We start from the raw sequence: 22719 nt of genomic DNA on the forward strand, positions 1-22719 counted from the left end.
GAGCCGTCTATATATTTGACCCCAGATGTTGGTTACAGAAGAGTTTGGGTTACAAGATTTGGTAAATTCGTTGAAGCTTTTGATTTTGTTAATTTTAAGTGTTCTTCTGAAGAGAGCATTGGATTAAATAAAATAAGGTTTTCCGTTGTGGAGTTTTTAAACAATTTTTCAAGGCTTTCACTTTATTATCTCCTAAGTTGTTAAGCTCCATATTACACCAAGGGACAGCATGTTTGGATTGTTTAGGGTATTGCCTTAAGCAGAGATTTTTAAAAAATGTCTGCTAATCTATTGATATTTGCATTGGTTTTAAGATTAATTGATATTTTCGCAGTTGATTTAGCATATTCAGGCTAGTTTGCTTTATCAATCTTGAATTTTAGTGAAGGAGCAGGGTAATCTATTTTTCCATTTAAAATTGGAAAGTGATTGCTGTTGTGCAGATCAATTTAAGTTTTCCAATTCATTTTTGGGTATAAGTCAGGGGAACAACAAGTAACGTCTATGTGTGTTAGCGTTATGTGTGTAGAGAAATGCTTTGGTTAACCATCGTTGAAAGGACGTTTGAATTAGTTTTAAGAATGGATCCTCTTTTATTTGTGCTAGGTGAACCTAAAAGTATGCTCCAGGCATTAACATCTCCAATTAATATTGCCCCTTGAACTTGTGTAAGAATGTTTTCCAAATAATGGCATTCATAGTTTGATCTGGTGGAAATACAAATTGATGCATGTAATTTTGAATTTTAGATGAATTTCAAGTGCTAACACTAAGGTCCAATTTATTCACACTCCATTAAATTTAAAGTCGCCATTAAAAAAGGGAAATTTTAAAACAGTTTTATAATTTTTAATGGAGCCTTTAAAAATAATGGAGAGTGAATAAATTGGGCCTAAGAGGTTCGCGTTAATTGGCGTTTTTCTTTTTTGGCTCTTAGAAAATGTATTTATTTGTTAATAAACAAACAAAAACTAAAAAACAAACATTATTTGTTTAGAAAAATTAATTTGTTGTTTTCTTGAAATAAACGGGCGACTGTCTGAAGATTCCAGTTTTTAATTTTGGTTTTTTTTTATCAGAAAAGTAAGTAAAGTTGGCCTCGCTCAGCTATTCGCTCGATTTGCTCGGTCAAAATATCTTGAGCAAATTCATGAAGCTCTGAGCTCAGCCGATGGAAAATTTCTCAGAGGCAAAAAAGAAAAACACCAAATGTGAACCTGTCGATGTGGTATATTTTTCTTGATCATAATACCAATAACTTGCTTCGTCGTAGTAACACGAAAGCGTTAATCCTTTCTTTGGGATTATCGGTTGAAAATTGAAGGGAAAGTGGGTTTCTTGCAAATTAACTATTGATGGATTGTATCTGAAAATCAAAATATTAACTTCGTCGCAATTATTTGTATAGCTTTGCATATTCCATTGCAAAGTTACGAAAACTATATTTTTTTAATTAGAATTCCACGATCTTCCATTGGGTGGGACCAAAGGAAGCGTTGTGTATAATTGTGGTGCAGAAATATTCAGCCCTATTCTGCTATTCGATTCACGTGAATCGAAGAATTCCCTTTCTTAATCATGTCAAAATGGCTTTGAAAAACTTCTAATTTTTGATAGCAAAGTGTTGTTCTCGTCTGTTTTAGAAATTCTAAAGAAAAAATATTTGTCTAAATTTAATTTTAACCACATTTTAAACGCTTCTTATTTTAGACTTTCACGTGAATCGAATAGCAGAATAGGGCTGATTGTTAGGAGTAGAATTGGCGTTTGATAAAATTGTGGTGTTCAGAATACGGCTCCGCTGCATAGACCGTCCGAGCTCCGAGAGGCCGTTGTTTTTGAGGTTATTATTGTTATCACCTTCCATGGTAACAAAGCAGTTGTTCTAATCGATAAAAGCTTGAGTAGTTCAAGCTAACGGATATAGTGAGTTAGCAGTAGGCAGTGTTGGCAAAAAAGTAAACTGATTAATGATTACTGATTACAAAATTTAATCTGGATTACAGATTACATTTTTTAATCAGTAATCGATTACTGATTACTGTAATCAGTAATCAATTTACATTTTTTTTTATTACATTTACTTTTTTTATAATATTTTGCGGAACCATAAAATAATAGAAATATTTAAAAAATATTATTTAAAAACACACAAAATTAACATAAAAGTAATTCATAAATAATACAAATTAGAACATAATTTTTTATAGATAACGAAACGAATAAAATTGACAAAAATTATAATTGGTTGTTCCGCTATAAGATAAGGGGAATTTAAATAAAATTTTGTTTTACAGCAGCAATCTATATCAAAGTTGATACCACTTAGCGATGATTTAAGAAAACATTTACTTTCGTGCACCTTTACTCATGTTAATGATAATTTCTCTGTTAATAATAATGGTAGGAACTTGGTAAAGCTCTTTATTGTTAGAAGAAATATTATTCCTTGCAGGTGCGTTTACAAATTGTTGATATCTTTTATGGTTTGCCAGAAATACATTTTAAAAGGCTGTTCATTTTTTCTTTTCCATTATAATTTTTTAATTTGACGCCAATTTTCTTCGAGAAATGTGTGATTAACATAGTGTTTTATTAATCTATCCTTACGAGGAAAATAATAATAAACAAAAAAGTAGTTAACAAGTTTTCCAGAAAACTCATACATTTTAAGATACTTGGAAAATCTCCACCAGTTGAAATCTTAAAAAGATGTGTTTTTGGTTTTAGTCTTAAAGCCAAGAATAAAATATTTATTATTTTTTTCTTTAAGATAATATTAATTTTAAATGCAGTTACAAGGTCCCCTCCTTGATTTTGTATGCAGGTTAGATCCCTTCTTTTTGGATTTTTAATTTTAATAGCGAATATTGATTGATGGAGGTGTTGCAAAATGATTTATCAGATCCAATCTAGGATATTTAATCGATTTAACTAAATGCATCATATTATCAGCAAGATGGGGTTCCAGAATATTACAGTCATTCATTTAAAAATTGAATAATGAAGAGTCGGTATTCTTTGGATAGAAAGAAATGGACCTATTCAATGCATTGCAAGATCTACAAACCCGACCTGTATTGACTTTTTTCTAAGGGATATGAATGAAAGGCATTGCTTATTTCGCATTTCTTGTAGAACAAGAAGAATTTATTCTCGAACCATCATCAAGGAGGATGCAACAGCCAGCAGTTAGAATCTGAACTTCATAATTGAAGCCATCGGGGCCATCCACATTGAACTTTTTCTCATTAGAAAATCCACTTTGCGGTACTCATTTTTCCAGCTTATAGGGAGCCTAGAAAAATCAAAACGAATACATTTTCGTTGCTTGTTTAGAATTGGTTTCTTTTGGACTTTTAATGAGTTAAAATTATCCGTGCTGTTTATTGCTCTGCAGACTGTTGAAACACTTGCAGTAAAACCAGCTTTTTGTTTAATTTTTGCCGCAGAGTCACTAGAATTTGAGGCAGATCTCAAAATTTCTCGTCGATTAACTGCTATTTTTGCCGTTTTTTTTTGCCTCAATTCATGTTTTTTCTGTACGAACCTTTATTTCAATTATTTCTGAGGTACGAATAGGCAAAACTAAAACTTCTTTCAATTTTGGTAGCTACAGCAGGCCCGGTCAGTCCTTGTTTATTTAACAAATCAATTTTAGCTCTTTCGACACTATTCAAAGCTTTTAATCTACAAATTTGTTTTGATTTTAATCAAACGACCAAATCCCACTAAGAACACTTCAACCTTTGATTTGGTATGCCTCTCCATTTATTAATAATTTTGACAAACTTCAAGTGCATTCATAATTTGTTCTTCCAAAAAACAATTGTTATCATGTCATAACGGTAAAAGAATGTCATATCCATGCCGCAAGAGCAACGGCCAGGCGTTAGCAGTAGAAACTGGACATTGGGGATTTTTAGATTTCGTGGAGATTTTGGCAAAAAAAAAATGATATATTTTTTATGGATTTCGTACGAATCCCATATAATTCATCAAAATAAAAAGTAATCAGTATTAATATTTGAATTAAGCTTCTCATTTCTTTTTATTTCTATAATTATATTCATAAATTCAGAAGTTACACCTGTTCAAACATTGCAAGGTCAAGAAAAATAGACAAAGTTTTAGTTTTTCAAAATAGCTTTCCTTAGTTTTATTCAATCTCAATCCAAAATATAATTTTAAAAAAATATAATTTTTAGTCTGAGTAAGAAACAAACACAAAACAAATAGATCGTACAAAAACAACGACCAAAATTATCGTTTAATACTCTCTAAATTACAATTGCTCAAATTTAGAAAATATAAGGTCCTTGTTTAATAACTAAAATTTTAATTTATTTCATTCAATTATCTTTAAAAATGAGAAAGTTATCCACCATTTTATAAACGTTGAGTCGTTTATGTGACGGTACAACCCCCTTTAATAGCGCAGTGGGGATGTACAAAAAATAAAGCTGATATGGAAAAAAAATAATCGTGATTTTTTTTTTCCATAGAACGGTATAGGAGGGAGCTTAGAGCCAGTTTTCCGGGAAAATCGAGCTTGAGCCAAAGGCGCTACCTTTGATTTAAGGAAAAATAAGTTTTAGTGAATTATTCGGGCATTTTCGATTTTTGATAAAAATTGTTGGGGCAAAACTTGCAGAATTTTTTTTTGTCTTACAGCCTTATTACGGTTGTCAAAGATCAATTTATTGACAATTGAAAAAATTTGTCAATCAATTGATAAATTGGTAATATGAACGCGAGTTGACAAATTTTTGATCCATTGTGAACAAAGATCAAAAATTTATTGTGAATGGTGCAAATCGACTTTTGATTTTGACGTTTAATGTTTCAATTTTATGAATTAAATCATTTTCGTTTTTCCATCACACGTGCGTCGCCGTCGTTGTTATTTTATTTAGATTATTATATTGAAAAATGTGGATATTGAGTACAAAATAATTGATGCCATTTATTTTAAGTGTTTTCTCAACGTAGGAGAAAGATTGTAAGTAACAAAAACTGCTTGCCAGAAGGAATATTGAGACAGCTGCAAATTTTAATACGCTCGCAATGGTGTTTTTTGTATTGGTTTTAACTTTTCGTAAAGAGATATGTATCTAAAAATACATTAAGGAAGGCTTCCTTCGAAAGTCTGAAGCTTTTGATAAATCTAAAAAATAAACCAAAATTTAATTAAAGTAATGAAAAAAAAAATTATTCATATGTTCTGCCAAATCCAGCTTGCTCCAAAGTATTTTCTTCATCAATTTCATTTTCACCGAAAAATAGACATTGTTCTGACTTTCGCGACTCTTAAAAATATTTTATCAACAAGGAATTTGTGATTGACTGAAATATTGTCAAATACCAATTTTTTTGACAAACGTAATACCGAATTTGTCGATGGGCCCATTCACAATAGTTCTTAAATCTGAACTTTTATCAAAAAAAATTGATAGTTAAAAACCATAATACCGATTTATCAATTTTGTTGATAATAGTCAAATATCGAATTGAAATTTGACAACCGTAATAAGGCTGTTAATCAACTTTTCTCTATGATCATATTTTTCGAGTTAATTTCAAATTCCCCTACTGAGCTTTGAGTGTAGAAGCGTTCTTATATCTTTTTTGGAATGAGAAATTTAGCTGTAATGTTAATTTTTGCAAATTCCTGAAATTTTATATGCAAAAGGCAAAATTTTAAAATCGGATTTGCAAAATTCATGTTTAAATCCATAAAATATTTTTAACCAGCGAGCATTGTCAAGCAGTTCCGTATTACCAGGGATAGGATTTTGTGGAGTTTACTTTTTTTTTCTTGCAAAATCGTACGTCACTAAAGCCCCTTGCACATGAGAGCGACCAACGAATGGGCGAATGAACGAACAAATGAAATTTAATGTATTCCTTAAGTAATTTTTTTAACAATTGAATTGTTCTTGGCTAATGAAGTTTTTGGTGAAATAATGTAATTTTCCTTTTATGGGTAAATCTGGGATTTTAAGTGAATTTCTCAAAATGTGCCTGTTTTCTTTTAGTGCATTTTTTCGCCTTTTTGCCCATTTTTAGCAAAGCTTGATAGACTAAGAGCCCACGACTGCCAGACCTTCGTTATTTTATACCAGCTGAAAGTTTGTCTGTGCATACCCCCCATAGAGGTAAGAACGACCAGGGACTTTTTAGTTCTGGGTTGTGGTTGCTTTGGCAGGTAAACGGTACTAAAGGTGTACAAAATAGGACCTTACTTTCGTCAAAGTATACCGCTTCATTTTTTTATATTTTCTTAAGGATAACTTCAGAAGTCTCGTCGTTAATTGCCAGACACCTATGACGGTTGTTTCCCCCTGCCAGACACCCCTAAACTTGCAAAAATTAGGACCCTACTTTCGTCATAGTATACCAGCTAAATTTTATATACATATGTTATTTGGGGACCTGTGAAAAGATGTTACCTCAAGAGCCAGACAGTTTTGATGGTTGCAACACCTTGCCAGACACAATTTTCTAAAAAATGACTCAAAATAAAAAAAAAATATTAAAAAACGACGGCAACACTTACAGTAACAAATGATACTTTTTTCAAAAGCCAGAATTGTACACTTAATTTTAATTTTTAAATCAAGTCATTTCAATCAATAGTTTTTGAAATAATTGATTTCAAAGTCAAAATTTGTGAAAAAAAGTTTAAAAAATTACATTGAATATTATTTGTGTAAAGGCTGTGGATCTAAATACAAAATGTTCTAATAAAATAAACTGCCTAAATTAATTCCTTATCAAATGCTGAAATCCATATGTTCCTATGCCATCTAGTTTTCGAGATATTTGAAAAATAGGAAGACTACTTTTTTTGTCAGATTTTTATTATTTTTGCTGTTTTCGTTCGTAGTTCTTACATTCATAATTTTATAACATTCACAGCCATGTTATAGACCAGTGCCAATAATTTTTGAAAATAAAAAAATTATTAGCAGCATAAGGGTGGTGGGAAAATTTAGGATAAATGGTATATGAAAGGGGAAAAATAAATTGCCCACAAACAAATTGGGGGAAAAGGGGTGGGTGGGCGAAAAAGTTGGGTGGGTGTCAAAAATCGTGGTTTTTACGATTTCTGTCAAAAGTAGACCTCCTATCGAAAAAAGTCAAATACAAAAGTTGTAGATAATATAAATGTCTACAACTTTTACTCAAACCATTTTTTATATAACCTCAAAAATATTGAAAAAAATGCAAAAATACGATTTTTTAATTTTTTATTTTTATCTTTTACAAAAATATTTGGATTTTAACAAAAAAATTTTTCGGTAACTTTTTTGATTGAAAAATAAGCTATTTTTTCAAATTAAATTCGTCAAAAATCCAAAAATTAATTTTCTGCTCAAAAAACATTTTTAGTAGATAGAAAACATAACAAAGTAATTTTTAACCAAGTTTTGTTAAAATCCAAATATTTTTGTAAAAGATAAAAATAAAAAATTAAAAAATCGTATTTTTGCATTTTTTTCAATATTTTTGAGGTTATATAAAATAAAATGCACGACTTGGGCCGCACGTACTTGCTCTTATGATAAAAGTAGCTTTTATGTCAAAGATTTAAAAAAAAAATATTTTGAATTAGTTAAAATTTGTTTTTTTTTAAGGAATTTCATAAGAAATGCAAAAATACGAAATTATTTTTTTTTAGTTTTTCTTACGCCATATTTTTGTTACTCGTGTTTTTTTGACAAAAACAAAAAACGCAATTAGCTACATATATTAAAATCACTTAAAGCATTATGTATGTCAAATTTAGTCTAGAACATTGTAATAACTCATTAACGGTGCACTGTTGTCCAAAATGACTTATCTCGTTGCAAAAATCATAACTTTTGAACGGATTGAGGTAGCGGTACAGTTTTTTTTTTAATTTGAAGGAAATTTCCAGGGCTGTTACACCAATGAATTTCAAGAAAATTGTTTTACAGGGTGTTTAGGAATCATCGGCCGAAAACCGATTTTCTTAAAAAAAAAAATATTTAAATTAAAATTGGTATGCCATTTTGTAGAAATCACTAATTCACATCTAAAAAAGTTCAGATTACACTTTTCCATGATATTACGATTATAGAGAATGCCAAAAAAGTTGGTCCCGGAAGTCCGTCTGTCTGTCTGTCTGTATAAGGATCTACAGCCTAAACGGATGGACCGATTGACTTCAAATTTGGTATGTAGCATTTTTTGGAGACTCTCCAGAGGGGTTTTTGGATTTAATTTTTTTGGGCCAAAAATAACGGTACTTGTCATACACCAATTTCAGTAAAGCTGTATTTGCTCAAAAACGGCTCCAACGATTTTGTTTAAAAAATTCAAATGTAAGTTTGAAAACAAGGTCTATCTTCTAATGAAAAAAATTTTTTTGGAAAATCATTATTAACGGTACCTGCCATAGAACGGTTTTTTTTTAAATCCGATATTCTCCGAAACGGCTTATTCGATTTCAACGAAACTTTTTTTTAAGAAGCACTTATATAACTCAAATATAGGCCAAAAATAAAATTTCAAAAAAAATAATTTTTGGATTTTTAAAAAAAATTTGAAATTTTTTTTTGAAAAATAAAATTTTCGAAAACGGGACATTGTATTTTTTTGAAATTTTGTTTTTAGATGTGGATTAGTGATTTCTACAAAATGGCATACCAATTTTAATTTAAACATTTTTTTTAAAGAAAATCTGTTCCTTCTGCCTTCATTTTTTTTCAAAGTACAAAATCTCGGCAGTGCGCAAGCATGCGCAGCTAAATATTTTTATTTTGGATCAACAATTGATTGGTACACATACCCTATTCGGCTTAATGCATGGAACCGAATGGATTTTTTACGGTACCTGCCATAAAACCGTTTTTTTTTCAAATCCGATATTCTCCGAAACGGCTTATTCGATTTCAACGAAACTTTTTGTGAAGAAGCACTTATATAACTCAAATATAAGCCAAAAATAAAATTAAAAAAAAAATAAATTTTGGATTTTTAAAAAAATTTTGAAATTTTTTTTTGAAAAATAAAATTTTCGAAAACGGGACATTGTATTTTTTTGAAATTTTGTTTTTAAATGTGGATTAGTGATTTCTACAAAATGGCATACCAATTTTAATTTAAACTTTTTTTTTAAAGAAAATCTGTTTTTGGCCGATGATTCCGAAACACCCTGTGAAATAATTTTATTGAAATTCATTGGTATAACAGCCCTAGAAATGTCCTTCAAATAAAAAAAAAAATTGTACCGCTAACTCAATCCGTTCAAAAGTTATGATTTTTGCAACGAGATAAGTCATTTTGGACAACCGTGCGGTGTACGGGAAGAGCCGACATCAGAGATTAAAAAAAATGTAAAGTCATATTTCCATTATCCGTATTTTTTGAGAAAAACTAAAAATGCAGTTACGTTAGATTTACGTATAACATTACTTGTGTAAAATTTAATCGAAATCGTTAGAGTCATTTACGAGAAAATTGCAATAACTTCATTAAGATGTACGGGAAGAGCCGACATCCGCGATTTAAAAAAGAGTTAATGTCATATTTTCACTATCCGCATTTTTTGAGAAAAACTAAAAACGCAGTTATGTTAGAACTGCAAACAGCATTACGCATGTTAAATTTAATCAAAATCGTTAGAGCCGTTTTCGAGAAAGTTGCAATAACTCCAAAACTTTGTATGGGAGGTATACTGCCGTGCTAAGCAAAAAGGGCGCATATCCATTTTTGTAGTTTCGAGATAAATGAATTTTACTGTTTTTGGGCTTCGCACCCTTAAATTTAATATTTTTCAAAATTTAAAAAAACGATATATTCTTTTAAAAAAGTGTATTATTTTATGGCATTCATGATTTTATAAAATTTTGCGTATTTTAAGAGAAAATGGACATACGCCCTTTTTGCTTAGTAAAACACATAAGATGTGCAATGCCGTGCTAAGCAAAAAGGGCGCATATCCATTTTTGTAGTTTGAATTTTATTGTTTCTGGTTTTCGCAACTTTGAATTAAATATTTTTCAAAATTTTAAAAGAATATGGACATACCTACGCCCATTTTGGTTAATAAAACACAAAAAGAATGCAAATGTGCCCTTTAGGTAAATGAAAAGACTCGAAAAAAATGGCCAAAATTTGTATTTAACTGAAACCAATAAATTAAAAACGTTTATAACATTTCATAAGCAACAGATATTTATTCATAATTAAAAAAAAATAACTTATTAAAAAAAAACAAACAAAAATAACAATTCAACATGGAACATATAACGAATATAAAGTTTATTATAAAAAAAAAAAATAACAATTCAATATGAACATTTAGACATTTATTCATAATTTAAATAAAATAACTTAATAAAAAAACAAACAAAAAAATAACAATTATTCAACATGAAACATAACGAATATAAAGTTTATTAGGTATAAAAAAAAATATAAATAACAAAAAAGCAAAAATGAGATCTCTCTATTTCAGTCATTTTCCAAACTATTCTCGATTTGGCTTTCGGGAAGTGTTTTCCAGATATTAAGCCGGTTTTCTGGTAAAATTTGGCTTAATTTCTGGATAAGATCGTTTTTTCTCGTTAGCGAAATGCCTCGGGGTATTTGTTTTGCGACAGGCTTTTTAATCCCATATTTTAAGACATTCGCTTTGAGAAAATTTAATTCTGTATAGTTTTCATAAAATTTTTTTTTGTACGATAGGGAGTACTTTGTTTTTGAAAATTTCACCTCTACCATATCGTGTAGGTATATTCTGGGATTTATTTTTTTAAGTTTGTATTGAGAAGTTTGATCTTCCCAATCGAAAAAATTTTCAGTTTTCAACTCCACAACTTCTACATTACCCGAATTGCTTCTTTGGACGCAGTTTTTGAAATCGAGCATATCGTAGACTTTTTTTTGTTTTTTTTAATGAACTTTCGACCTGATGGTGAAAAGAATCGGCCGACATAAAGGCTTGGCCACACCGGAGGGTATGCGGTAGAGGTACGGGTAGCGGTAACGATATTTGTATGAAAAAAATTCCACATCTGAACGTTGATATGTCAGTTTGGAATTTTTTTCATACAAGTACCGTTACCTCTACCCGTACCGCTACCGCATACCCTCCGGTGTGGCCAAGCCTTAAAGGTTTGTCCTGGTTCAAAAAACTTTAAAATAATTTCTTTAACGTTGAGTTCCTCGCAGTTTACTATGTAAATAAAAAAATTAAACAAAGCCCAGTTTTTGTTCTGCGCTGCACAGTTGTCGAGCCAAAAAATTAAGCTTTTAGTATCCCTGCGGTTTTTTATAAAAGAGTAAAATGAAGATATGAGATCTTCTTTTGATCTTCCAGAAATAGCCTCATGCCAAATTACGGCAACAGGAAGCTTTTGTTTATTTTTGCCCAACGGTACGAAACTTTCATTGAATGCAATAATGCGGGGAGTGAATATTATTTCTTTGAACATGTCACATCTTGGGAGCATTATAACCTAACAAGATAAATTTGGAATTCACGGCAAAGTATATTTAGAAAGTTAATCTTACCTTTTGTAGATCCACGGAAACAATTTCTTGTTCATCGTTACTGATTATGAGGCTATCTTCTTTATATTGCTGACGCGCTGCGATGCTTTTCTCATTATGGCTATCCCAATTATTGCAATCCTCGCAATCTGCTACTAAAGCTGTCCTTAAATGGTTGGTATTTTTTTTCGTGATTTTCCATCTTTTCACATGTCCAGCATTCTTCGTGACCCAATTTTGTGAATGAAATTTTATTTTCTGCCACAACCCGTCGATATGATTCATAAGAAATATTTTTTTTTTCTTTCTCATTATAATCTTTGTGCATATCTACGATAGAAATGTCGCTTGGTAAGTATCTAATATTTGGTGCATGCTCTCGTCGATAGTGTGAGATTGTAGGATGATAACTTTCAATATGTGCTTTAATTGAGTTTGTATCGCAAGCTAAGGTAGAATGGGCTTTTCCTCGTTTATCTGTTTTTGGATTAGTTGACAGGGGTTGTTTTTTTGTCGCAATTATATTTCGTAAAATCTTATAATTTTTAGTTTCATAACCCAAAGTGTTTAAAAACATTTTCTTGCAAACAGCCACGTTATTGCAATTATTAGAGGCTAGGAAATATTTAACACTCACTGTCTTTATACTTGAACTAGATCTTTTTCGTCGCAAAGGCTCAGTAGTGGTGATGTTGTTGAAAATAAACCATTTTCTTTCCAAAGACGATAAAGCAATAAACTTGTTGTTGATAATAACACGCTCATCTTTACTGAGTTGATTGCACTCTTTAGAACGACAAATTTTATTACAGCCTTCTTTCATCCTTAATTTCAAATTAGCCTGCTTATTTTTTTCAGTTTTTCTTGATCTTGGGGATATCATTGATTGTTTTCTTTTTCTTAGTAATCCTTTTTTAGTAAATAATTCTGTTAATGGAGTATCTGAATCTGAAGATGATGACTCTAAAAATGATGCTGTACTTCGTGGCAGAGGTTGCGTCAATGTTGATCGTGATGGTGACAATATTCGTTCTAATGGCGACGACGATCTTAGTTGCAACGGTGGCGGCGGCGTCTGCGTCAACATTCTTCGTGGCGATGAAAGCGGCGCGGGTGTCGGCATTTTTTGTGGTGACGACGGAGGCGTTGACGTTCTTTGTTGTGACGACTGCGGCGTCGTCGTTCTATTTGGAGATAACGTTGAAGTCCTTCGTGCCGGCGGCGGTGGCGATGGTGGAGATATTGATCGTATTCTTTTTCTCGATAGTCCTCTATTAGTTGGTTGCATCAATGAAGTGTCTGATTCTGATGATTGCGAAAGTGGCGACTTTCTTTTTTTCTTGATAATATTGATGATGATGATAATCTTGAATTTGGACGGTTCTCTTTAAGGGCTTTTGTCTTTAAGAAATCTTTCAACTTCCATCCTATTTTTTGTTTTGTTTGATTAGAATTTTTGATTGCTAAAAGTGCAAGTTTTTTACCACGATCCATCGTCTAATAATAATTACACAATTTATGTATTTCTTGTGACAAAAAACATTTGAATATAGGTATTGAACTTACCAAAATAAAATATGTCACACTTTTAATTATTTATTACACAACACTTTTAAATATTCCTCTAAATAGGGCGCGTGCCGTCCACCTTAGACCTTACTCAACTAATGACCTAAAACAAAAAATCGTCTACCTACTTATTGTTATGCATAGATACATACACACATGTATGAAAAAAAAGGATACAAAGAATGAAAAAAAAAGGCGTATGAGCCAAACAAGTTGTGAGATACTAAGCAAGAAAGGCACATAAGCACACAATTATGGCGTATGTGCCCTTTTTGCTTAGCAAATGGTTTATACGCCCTTTTTGCTTAGTAAAATGATAAAAAGTGGATATGCGCCTTTTTTCATTGGTGGTTTTGAGCTATTTCTAGTTGGAAATTCGAATTTTTTATTTCATACAAAAATAAGATGCAATTAAACGTTTCCAAATATGCCTCAAACTCATTTTTCGATTTTTGGCTCATGCGCCCTTTTTGCTTAAAACGGCAGTATACGTTTAAAGCGAGATATTAAAAAACAAAACAAAAACCAACCTTGGAAATTACAAAAAAATCATCTGTACCAAATTTCAAGAAAATCCCTCAACCCGTTTAGGCTGCAGCTTCATGTACAGCTTTTTGTGACGACGCACCGACGCACAGGCCGACGGACGTCACGACGAAAACCACTTTTTCGGACTTCTCCATCATCGTAATGTTAGTTTTGATTAAAACCTCGAATTTTTTTTTTACACGAAACCAATACTTGCCCTATTGAGCAAGTAAAATGGTTTGAGTAAAAGTTGTAGACATTTATATTATCTACAACTTTTGTATTTGACTTTTTTCGATAGGAGGTCTACTTTTGACAGAAATCGTAAAAAACCACGATTTTTGACACCCACCCCACTTTTTCGCCCACCCACCCCTTTTCCCCCAATTTGTTTGTGGGCAATTTATTTTTCCCCTTTCATATACCATTTATCCTAAATTTTCCCACCACCCTTATGCTGCTAATAATTTTTTTATTTTCAAAAATTATTGGCACTGGTCTATAACATGGCTGTGAATGTTATAAAATTATGAATGTAATAACTACGAACGAAAACAGCAAAAATAAAAAAAATCTGACAAAAAAGTAGTCCTAAAAGTAAGGTCCTATTTTTCAAATATCTCGAAAACTAGATGGCATAGGAACATATGGATTTCAGCATTTGATAAGGAATTAATTTAGGCAGTTTATTTTATTAGAACATTTTGTATTTAGATCCACAGCCTTTACACAAATAATATTCAATGTAATTTTTTAAACTTTTTTTCACAAATTTTGACTTTGAAATCAATTATTTCAAAAACTATTGATTGAAATGACTTGATTTAAAAATTAAAATTAAGTGTACAATTTTGGCTTTTGAAAAAAGTATCATTTGTTACTGTAAGTGTTGCCGTCGTTTTTTAATATTTTTTTTTTATTTTGAGTCATTTTTTAGAAAATTGTGTCTGGCAAGGTGTTGCAACCATCAAAACTGTCTGGCTCTTGAGGTAACATCTTTTCATAGGTCCCCAAATAACATATGTATATAAAATTTAGCTGGTATACTATGACGAAAGTAGGGTCCTAATTTTTGCAAGTTTAGGGGTGTCTGGCAGGGGGAAACAACCGTCATAGGTGTCTGGCAATTAACGACGAGACTTCTGAAGTTATCCTTAAGAAAATATAAAAAAATGAAGCGGTATACTTTGACGAAAGTAAGGTCCTATTTTGTACACCTTTAGTACCGTTTACCTGCCAAAGCAACCACAACCCAGAACTAAAAAGTCCCTGGTCGTTCTTACCTCTATGGGGGGTATGCACAGACAAACTTTCAGCTGGTATAAAATAACGAAGGTCTGGCCGTCGTGGGCTCTTGCTCTATGAGGTTCTTAAGATTAAATTCTTAAGATTAGAAGACAGAATACTCTCTCTGAAGAAGACTGTAAACACAGTGTTGCGAATAAAGGTCGTTCGGTCAGTTACCCATATAAAACATTAAATTCCCACAAGTTGGATTACTTGCTATAAATTCCCACAGTTTGGATTACTTGCTTGTGCATACATATGACACCGCTTCCATCGATTGCATATGCCAGCGCTTGCATATGCCATCGCTTGGATATACCATCGCTTGCATAGTGCTAGGTGTAACGACCCTTATTCGCTGATGCCAACAGTCATTGATTTCTGAAATATGAAATCGCTGACAAATAGAAATAAGTTTCTACTTGAAATAAGTTACTAAGTCAAAATAAATATCCAACCAAATCATTATTGTTTGGTATTTAAAACGAATAAGGTGTTTTCTTTACAACAGTCGAAACGTCGGAGAAAAGAAAGACAAACAATTTACAAACAAGACCTCAAGCCCACTTAGGATTGAATTTAAGTTTAGTAGATTTGGCTTATCTTACCATAAAGAAAGTGATCTTCAAAAATTCATATTTCTTTCTCCCAAGAACAAAGTATATTTTTTTTTCATGTATTTTAGTGTGCTGATTTTGTGTGGGTTTTCTACAAAACAATTGATTTTTTGTATCTTTTAATGCGTATATCTCAAAATCCTGACGTGATAGAATTTGTTTTGACTTCGGATTCGAACTCAGCACAGCAAAACCATAAAAAAGTATACTTTTGTTCCTAAGGGAAACAAATCTGAAGTTTTACAAGGCAGTTTATCGAATGGTTTATCACAAATAAGATATTTCTAAATAGAAAAATAGTATATAAAATAACAAAACACGTATAAATTTGTTTTAATGTATTTTATTATAATTTTCTTTACATAACTGACTTTTTAAATATAACGGGCGTTGAGATTTTACATTTTCCTTAATTAAGATGTTTTTATTCATGTGGGATTTATTAAGGCCGTGTGTGAATTGCGTTAAATAGTTAAATCCGTGTTAAATTTTTGACACTTTTGAGGTGAACAAAATAATTAAAAAAAAAAAAATTTATTGTTTTAAATTTTTTCTGCCTTTTTTCTGCCGTGATACTCCTTTTTAATAAAAAAAAAACAAAACCATCTGCAAAAAAAAATTTAACTCAAATTTAACCAGGTCCCAGAGCCCAATAAATTTTTAACAGCTGAAAATTTTTTATTCACCTCAATAGTGTCAAAAATTTAACACGAATTTAACTATTTAATGCAATTCACGCACGGCCTAAAAGCAGGATTTCAATATTTTTGCTGTTTTTGTCAATTATTATCTTAAAATGTTTCTAAGCTTTAATTACTGAATATATCATATGATAATTCATGATACCTATAAGAAATACGGAAAAGTGAAACGCAATTGAATTGCATTAAATAGTTAAATTCGTGTTAAATTTTTGACACTATTGAGGTGAATAAAAAATTTTCAGCTGTTAAAAATTTATTGGGCTCTGGGACCTGGTTAAATTTGAGTTAAATTTTTTTTTGCAGATGGTTTTGTTTTTTTTTTTATTAAAAAGGAGTATCACGGCAGAAAAAAGGCAGAAAAAATTTAAAACAATAAATTTTTTTTTTTTTAATTATTTTGTTCACCTCAAAAGTGTCAAAAATTTAACACGGATTTAACTATTTAACGCAATTCACACACGGCCTTAGTAAATCCCACATGAACAAAAACATCTTAATTAAGGAAAATGTAAAATCTCAACGCCCGTTATATTTAAAAAGTCAGTTATGTAAAGAAAATTATAATAAAATACATTAAAACAAATTTATACGTGTTTTGTTATTTTATATACTATTTTTCTATTTAGAAATATCTTATTTGTGATAAACCATTCGATAAACTGCCTTGTAAAACTTCAGATTTGTTTCCCTTAGGAACAAAAGTATACTTTTTTATGGTTTTGCTGTGCTGAGTTCGAATCCGAAGTCAAAACAAATTCTATCACGTCAGGATTTTGAGATATACGCATTAAAAGATACAAAAAATCAATTGTTTTGTAGAAAACCCACACAAAATCAGCACACTAAAATACATGAAAAAAAAATATACTTTGTTCTTGGGAGAAAGAAATATGAATTTTTGAAGATCACTTTCTTTATGGTAAGATAAGCCAAATCTACTAAACTTAAATTCAATCCTAAGTGGGCTTGAGGTCTTGTTTGTAAATTGTTTGTCTTTCTTTTCTCCGACGTTTCGACTGTTGTAAAGAAAACACCTTATTCGTTTTAAATACCAAACAATAATGATTTGGTTGGATATTTATTTTGACTTAGTAACTTATTTCAAGTAGAAACTTATTTCTATTTGTCAGCGATTTCATATTTCAGAAATCAATGACTGTTGGCATCAGCGAATAAGGGTCGTTACACCTAGCACTATGCAAGCGATGGTATATCCAAGCGATGGCATATGCAAGCGCTGGCATATGCAATCGATGGAAGCGGTGTCATATGTATGCACAAGCAAGTAATCCAAACTGTGGGAATTTATAGCAAGTAATCCAACTTGTGGGAATTTAATGTTTTATATGGGTAACTGACCGAACGACCTTTATTCGCAACACTGTGTTTACAGTCTTCTTCAGAGAGAGTATTCTGTCTTCTAATCTTAAGAATTTAATCTTAAGAACCTCATAGAGCAAGAGCCCACGACGGCCAGACCTTCGTTATTTTATACCAGCTGAAAGGTTGTCTGTGCATACCCCCCATAGAGGTAAGAACGACCAGGGACTTTTTAGTTCTGGGTTGTGGTTGCTTTGGCAGGTAAACGGTACTAAAGGTGTACAAAATAGGACCTTACTTTCGTCAAAGTATACCGCTTCATTTTTTTATATTTTCTTAAGGATAACTTCAGAAGTCTCGTCGTTAATTGCCAGACACCTATGACGGTTGTTTCCCCCTGCCAGACACCCCTAAACTTGCAAAAATTAGGACCCTACTTTCGTCATAGTATACCAGCTAAATTTTATATACATATGTTATTTGGGGACCTATGAAAAGATGTTACCTCAAGAGCCAGACAGTTTTGATGGTTGCAACACCTTGCCAGACACAATTTTCTAAAAAATGACTCAAAATAAAAAAAAAATATTAAAAAACGACGGCAACACTTACAGTAACAAATGATACTTTTTTCAAAAGCCAAAATTGTACACTTAATTTTAATTTTTAAATCAAGTCATTTCAATCAATAGTTTTTGAAATAATTGATTTCAAAGTCAAAATTTGTGAAAAAAAGTTTAAAAAATTACATTGAATATTATTTGTGTAAAGGCTGTGGATCTAAATACAAAATGTTCTAATAAAATAAACTGCCTAAATTAATTCCTTATCAAATGCTGAAATCCATATGTTCCTATGCCATCTAGTTTTCGAGATATTTGAAAAATAGGACCTTACTTTTAGGACTACTTTTTTGTCAGATTTTTTTTATTTTTGCTGTTTTCGTTCGTAGTTATTACATTCATAATTTTATAACATTCACAGCCATGTTATAGACCAGTGCCAATAATTTTTGAAAATAAAAAAATTATTAGCAGCATAAGGGTGGTGGGAAAATTTAGGATAAATGGTATATGAAAGGGGAAAAATAAATTGCCAACAAACAAATTGGGGGAAAAGGGGTGGGTGGGCGAAAAAGTGGGGTGGGTGTCAAAAATCGTGGTTTTTTACGATTTCTGTCAAAAGTAGACCTCCTATCGAAAAAAGTCAAATACAAAAGTTGTAGATAATATAAATGTCTACAACTTTTACTCAAACCATTTTACTTGCTCAATAGGGCAAGTATTGGTTTCGTGTAAAAAAAAAATTCGAGGTTTTAATCAAAACTAACATTACGATGATGGAGAAGTCCGAAAAAGTGGTTTTCGTCGTGACGTCCGTCGGCCTGTGCGTCGGTGCGTCGTCACAAAAAGCTGTACATGAAGCTGCAGCCTAAACGGGTTGAGGGATTTTCTTGAAATTTGGTACAGATGATTTTTTTGTAATTTCCAAGGTTGGTTTTTGTTTTGTTTTTTAATATCTCGCTTTAAACGTATACTGCCGTGCTAAGCAAAAAGGGCGCATGAGCCAAAAATCGAAAAATGAGTTTGAGGCATATTTGGAAACGTTTAATTGCATCTTATTTTTGTATGAAATAAAAAATTCGAATTTCCAACTAGAAATAGCTCAAAACCACCAATGAAAAAAGGCGCATATCCACTTTTTATCATTTTACTAAGCAAAAAGGGCGTATAAACCATTTGCTAAGCAAAAAGGGCACATACGCCATAATTGTGTGCTTATGTGCCTTTCTTGCTTAGTATCTCACAACTTGTTTGGCTCATACGCCTTTTTTTTCATTCTTTGTATCCTTTTTTTTCATACATGTGTGTATGTATCTATGCATAACAATAAGTAGGTAGACGATTTTTTGTTTTAGGTCATTAGTTGAGTAAGGTCTAAGGTGGACGGCACGCGCCCTATTTAGAGGAATATTTAAAAGTGTTGTGTAATAAATAATTAAAAGTGTGACATATTTTATTTTGGTAAGTTCAATACCTATATTCAAATGTTTTTTGTCACAAGAAATACATAAATTGTGTAATTATTATTAGACGATGGATCGTGGTAAAAAACTTGCACTTTTAGCAATCAAAAATTCTAATCAAACAAAACAAAAAATAGGATGGAAGTTGAAAGATTTCTTAAAGACAAAAGCCCTTAAAGAGAACCGTCCAAATTCAAGATTATCATCATCATCATCATTATCAAGAAAAAAAGAAAGTCGCCACTTTCGCAATCATCAGAATCAGACACTTCATTGATGCAACCAACTAATAGAGGACTATCGAGAAAAAGAATACGATCAATATCTCCACCATCGCCACCGCCGCCGGCACGAAGGACTTCAACGTTATCTCCAAATAGAACGACGACGCCGCAGTCGTCACAACAAAGAACGTCAACGCCTCCGTCGTCACCACAAAGAATGCCGACACCCGCGCCGCTTTCATCGCCACGAAGAATGTTGACGCAGACGCCGCCGCCACCGTTGCAACTAAGATCTATATAACTATATCTATCTATATAAAATAACAAAACACGTATAAATTTGTTTTAATGTATTTTATTATAATTTTCTTTACATAACTGACTTTTTAAATATAACGGGCGTTGAGATTTTACATTTTCCTTAATTAAGATGTTTTTGTTCATGTGGGATTTACTAAGGCCGTGTGTGAATTGCGTTAAATAGTTAAATCCGTGTTAAATTTTTGACACTTTTGAGGTGAACAAAATAATTAAAAAAAAAAAATTTATTGTTTTAAATTTTTTCTGCCTTTTTTCTGCCGTGATACTCCTTTTTAATAAAAAAAAACAAAACCATCTGCAAAAAAAAATTTAACTCAAATTTAACCAGGTCCCAGAGCCCAATAAATTTTTAACAGCTGAAAATTTTTTATTCACCTCAATAGTGTCAAAAATTTAACACGAATTTAACTATTTAATGCAATTCACACACGGCCTAAAAGCAGGATTTCAATATTTTTGCTGTTTTTGTCAATTATTATCTTAAAATGTTTCTAAGCTTTAATTACTGAATATATCATATGATAAATCATGATACCTATGAGAAATAAGTCCTCCAGAAATACGGAAAAGTGAAACGCAATTTTTCCGGATGGAATCTTTTTTACGTAAAAAAATCACAATAGCTTGTTTGGATGCCACCACTTACGCCACCGGCAACAGCAACCAGCACTCAGCAGGTATCAGGTTTTGAACGAGAGAAAGAAAAAAAAAAGTTCTCCAGATTTTTGACAAAATCAAAAGCTACTTAAAAACAGCAAAAGGGACAGTCGCAAAAAATATTTTTGAGAAGTTCAAATCCGTTTTTTGTGCGAATAAGGGACTTAGAGAGAATAGAATAAATAAATTGCTTTATTTGAGAATACGCAGAACAAGAGCTCGCAAAATTTTGAAGTGAGTGATGTTGAGTGCTTCGATTGGGCGCCGCTAGTCCCTGCATCCCTTTTGTATATTTTATCATGCCTTTTTTTAATTTTTAGGTACACAAAATCCTATCCCTGCTTATTACTCTTACCTCTGAATGTTTCGAAGTAGCCCATATAATTTGTATTTCAACATTCTTGTTTTTTTATGTTTGCAGTAATATTTTTATAACATACAATATACGTATTTTTAATTTAACAAAAAATATCTTTTCAATTAAATTCTACAGGTGTTCGTAATACTTTAAATCCAGAAGGACGCGCAATACCACCAGTAGTCTGGGATTACTATGCGAATGGATGTAGCATACGTCTGCTAAATCCTCAAACTTATCTCTCTCCCATATTTGCAATGAATACATCTCTGCAAGAATTATTCCATTGTATGGTTGGCTCCAACGCGTATCTAACTCCTCCCAATTCACAGGGGTTCGCTCCACATTACGATGATATCGAAGCTTTTGTTCTTCAAATTGAAGGGCGAAAACGATGGAAATTATATAATCCCCGGAAAGAAAGTGAGCAGTTGCCACGATTTTCATCTGAAAACTTTGAACAAAATAAAATAGGAAAACCAATCATGGAGAAGGTGCTTATGCCTGGAGATATCCTTTATTTTCCACGTGGAACAATACATCAGGCGTTCACTGAGCCTGGATTCCATTCGTTACACATAACATTGAGCGTATATCAAAAACAATCATACGCTGATCTGTTTGAAAAAATGTTTCCGATGATCCTTCAACGTGCTATAGCGGAAAATGTCGAATTCCGGCGAGGTCTACCGTTAAACGTGTGGCATAATGCTGGAATTGTTTACTCTGATATTTCGACACGAGAACGAAAAGATTTTCTCCGAAGGTGTCGCGATCTTATTTCGAAATCCTTAGAAGAAATTCCAATTGACCAATCTGTTGACCAATTAGCAAAGAAGTTCCAACATGAAGCGCTTCCTCCAAACATCACTGACCAAGAAATGAACAGAACAGTGTTTGGGAGCAAGAACACGGTGAACTCTAAAGGAATGTTGGTTTGTGACTATTCAATCAACTCAATGACTAAAGTTCGCTTGTTAAGGGCCAATATAATGCGTCTGCTAGAAGAGGAGGAAACTATTCGTATTTACTACTACGTGGATAATTCCAAAGAGTACTGTGAATATGATCCTAACTATATTGAGATAGAAAGTGACTGTGCAAGCAGCGTTGAGGTTTTAATTAAATCCTATCCAGAATATGTTGCTGTTAATGAATTACCATTAAATGATGACGAAGATAAGAAAATAGGCATTGTGACAGCACTGTGGGAGAGAGGGCTCTTAATGTTTGAAAAACCTTTTAATTGTTAAAATACTTAACTATTTTAAGTTTAAAATTACATACTAAATGTTAGGTAATAAACTTTAAACTGACGCAAAAAAACTGGGAAGCAATTTGGAGCACTTTTTATTTTTGTTTTGTTTGATGAATCTTTCACGCACAAAAAATAACCACCTAGTCCAGTGGCGATTATTCTCAGTTGGTTAGGTTGGCGGCGTATCATCAAAATAAGTCATTAACTTGATTACGTATCAATTAAAATAGTTTAAAACCAAACTACATTTTTTCCATAGGTTTCGTTTTCGGAGAATGATTCGTTTTTGGGTGCAATATTGTATTTTTTAAAAGGGTTAGGAAT

General features: G+C 31.9%; 2 protein-coding genes and 1 long non-coding RNA gene across 3 annotated transcripts in view; 2 read left to right on the forward strand and 1 right to left on the reverse strand.

Moving 5' to 3' along the window:
- The window catches only part of LOC129918450 (bifunctional lysine-specific demethylase and histidyl-hydroxylase NO66), a 76811-nt gene extending 54337 nt beyond the window's left edge, over positions 1 to 22474 (forward strand). The window contains exon 2 of the mRNA XM_055999032.1: positions 21273 to 22474. Within this exon, the coding sequence (XP_055855007.1) occupies positions 21273 to 22390 (1118 nt within the window). The 3' untranslated portion in view covers positions 22391 to 22474. The remainder of the gene's footprint in view (positions 1 to 21272) is intronic.
- LOC129918453 (uncharacterized) lies at positions 258 to 3293 on the forward strand. The gene is made up of 2 exons (XR_008772960.1): positions 258 to 774; positions 898 to 3293. It is a non-coding gene; the product is annotated as an uncharacterized LOC129918453 (long non-coding RNA).
- LOC129918451 (uncharacterized) lies at positions 10039 to 13352 on the reverse strand. The gene is made up of 2 exons (XM_055999033.1): positions 11548 to 13352; positions 10039 to 11492 (listed from the first exon to the last, which is right to left on the reverse strand). Exon 1 carries the CDS (start codon positions 12812 to 12814, stop codon positions 11657 to 11659), a length of 1158 nt encoding a protein of 385 aa, XP_055855008.1. The 5' UTR covers positions 12815 to 13352; the 3' UTR covers positions 10039 to 11492; positions 11548 to 11656.
- Positions 22475 to 22719: the final 245 nt, after the last annotated feature.

The sequence above is a fragment of the Episyrphus balteatus genome, chromosome 4 (genome assembly GCF_945859705.1).
Source record: "Episyrphus balteatus chromosome 4, idEpiBalt1.1, whole genome shotgun sequence".
NCBI classification, from domain to species: Eukaryota; Metazoa; Arthropoda; class Insecta; order Diptera; family Syrphidae; genus Episyrphus; species Episyrphus balteatus.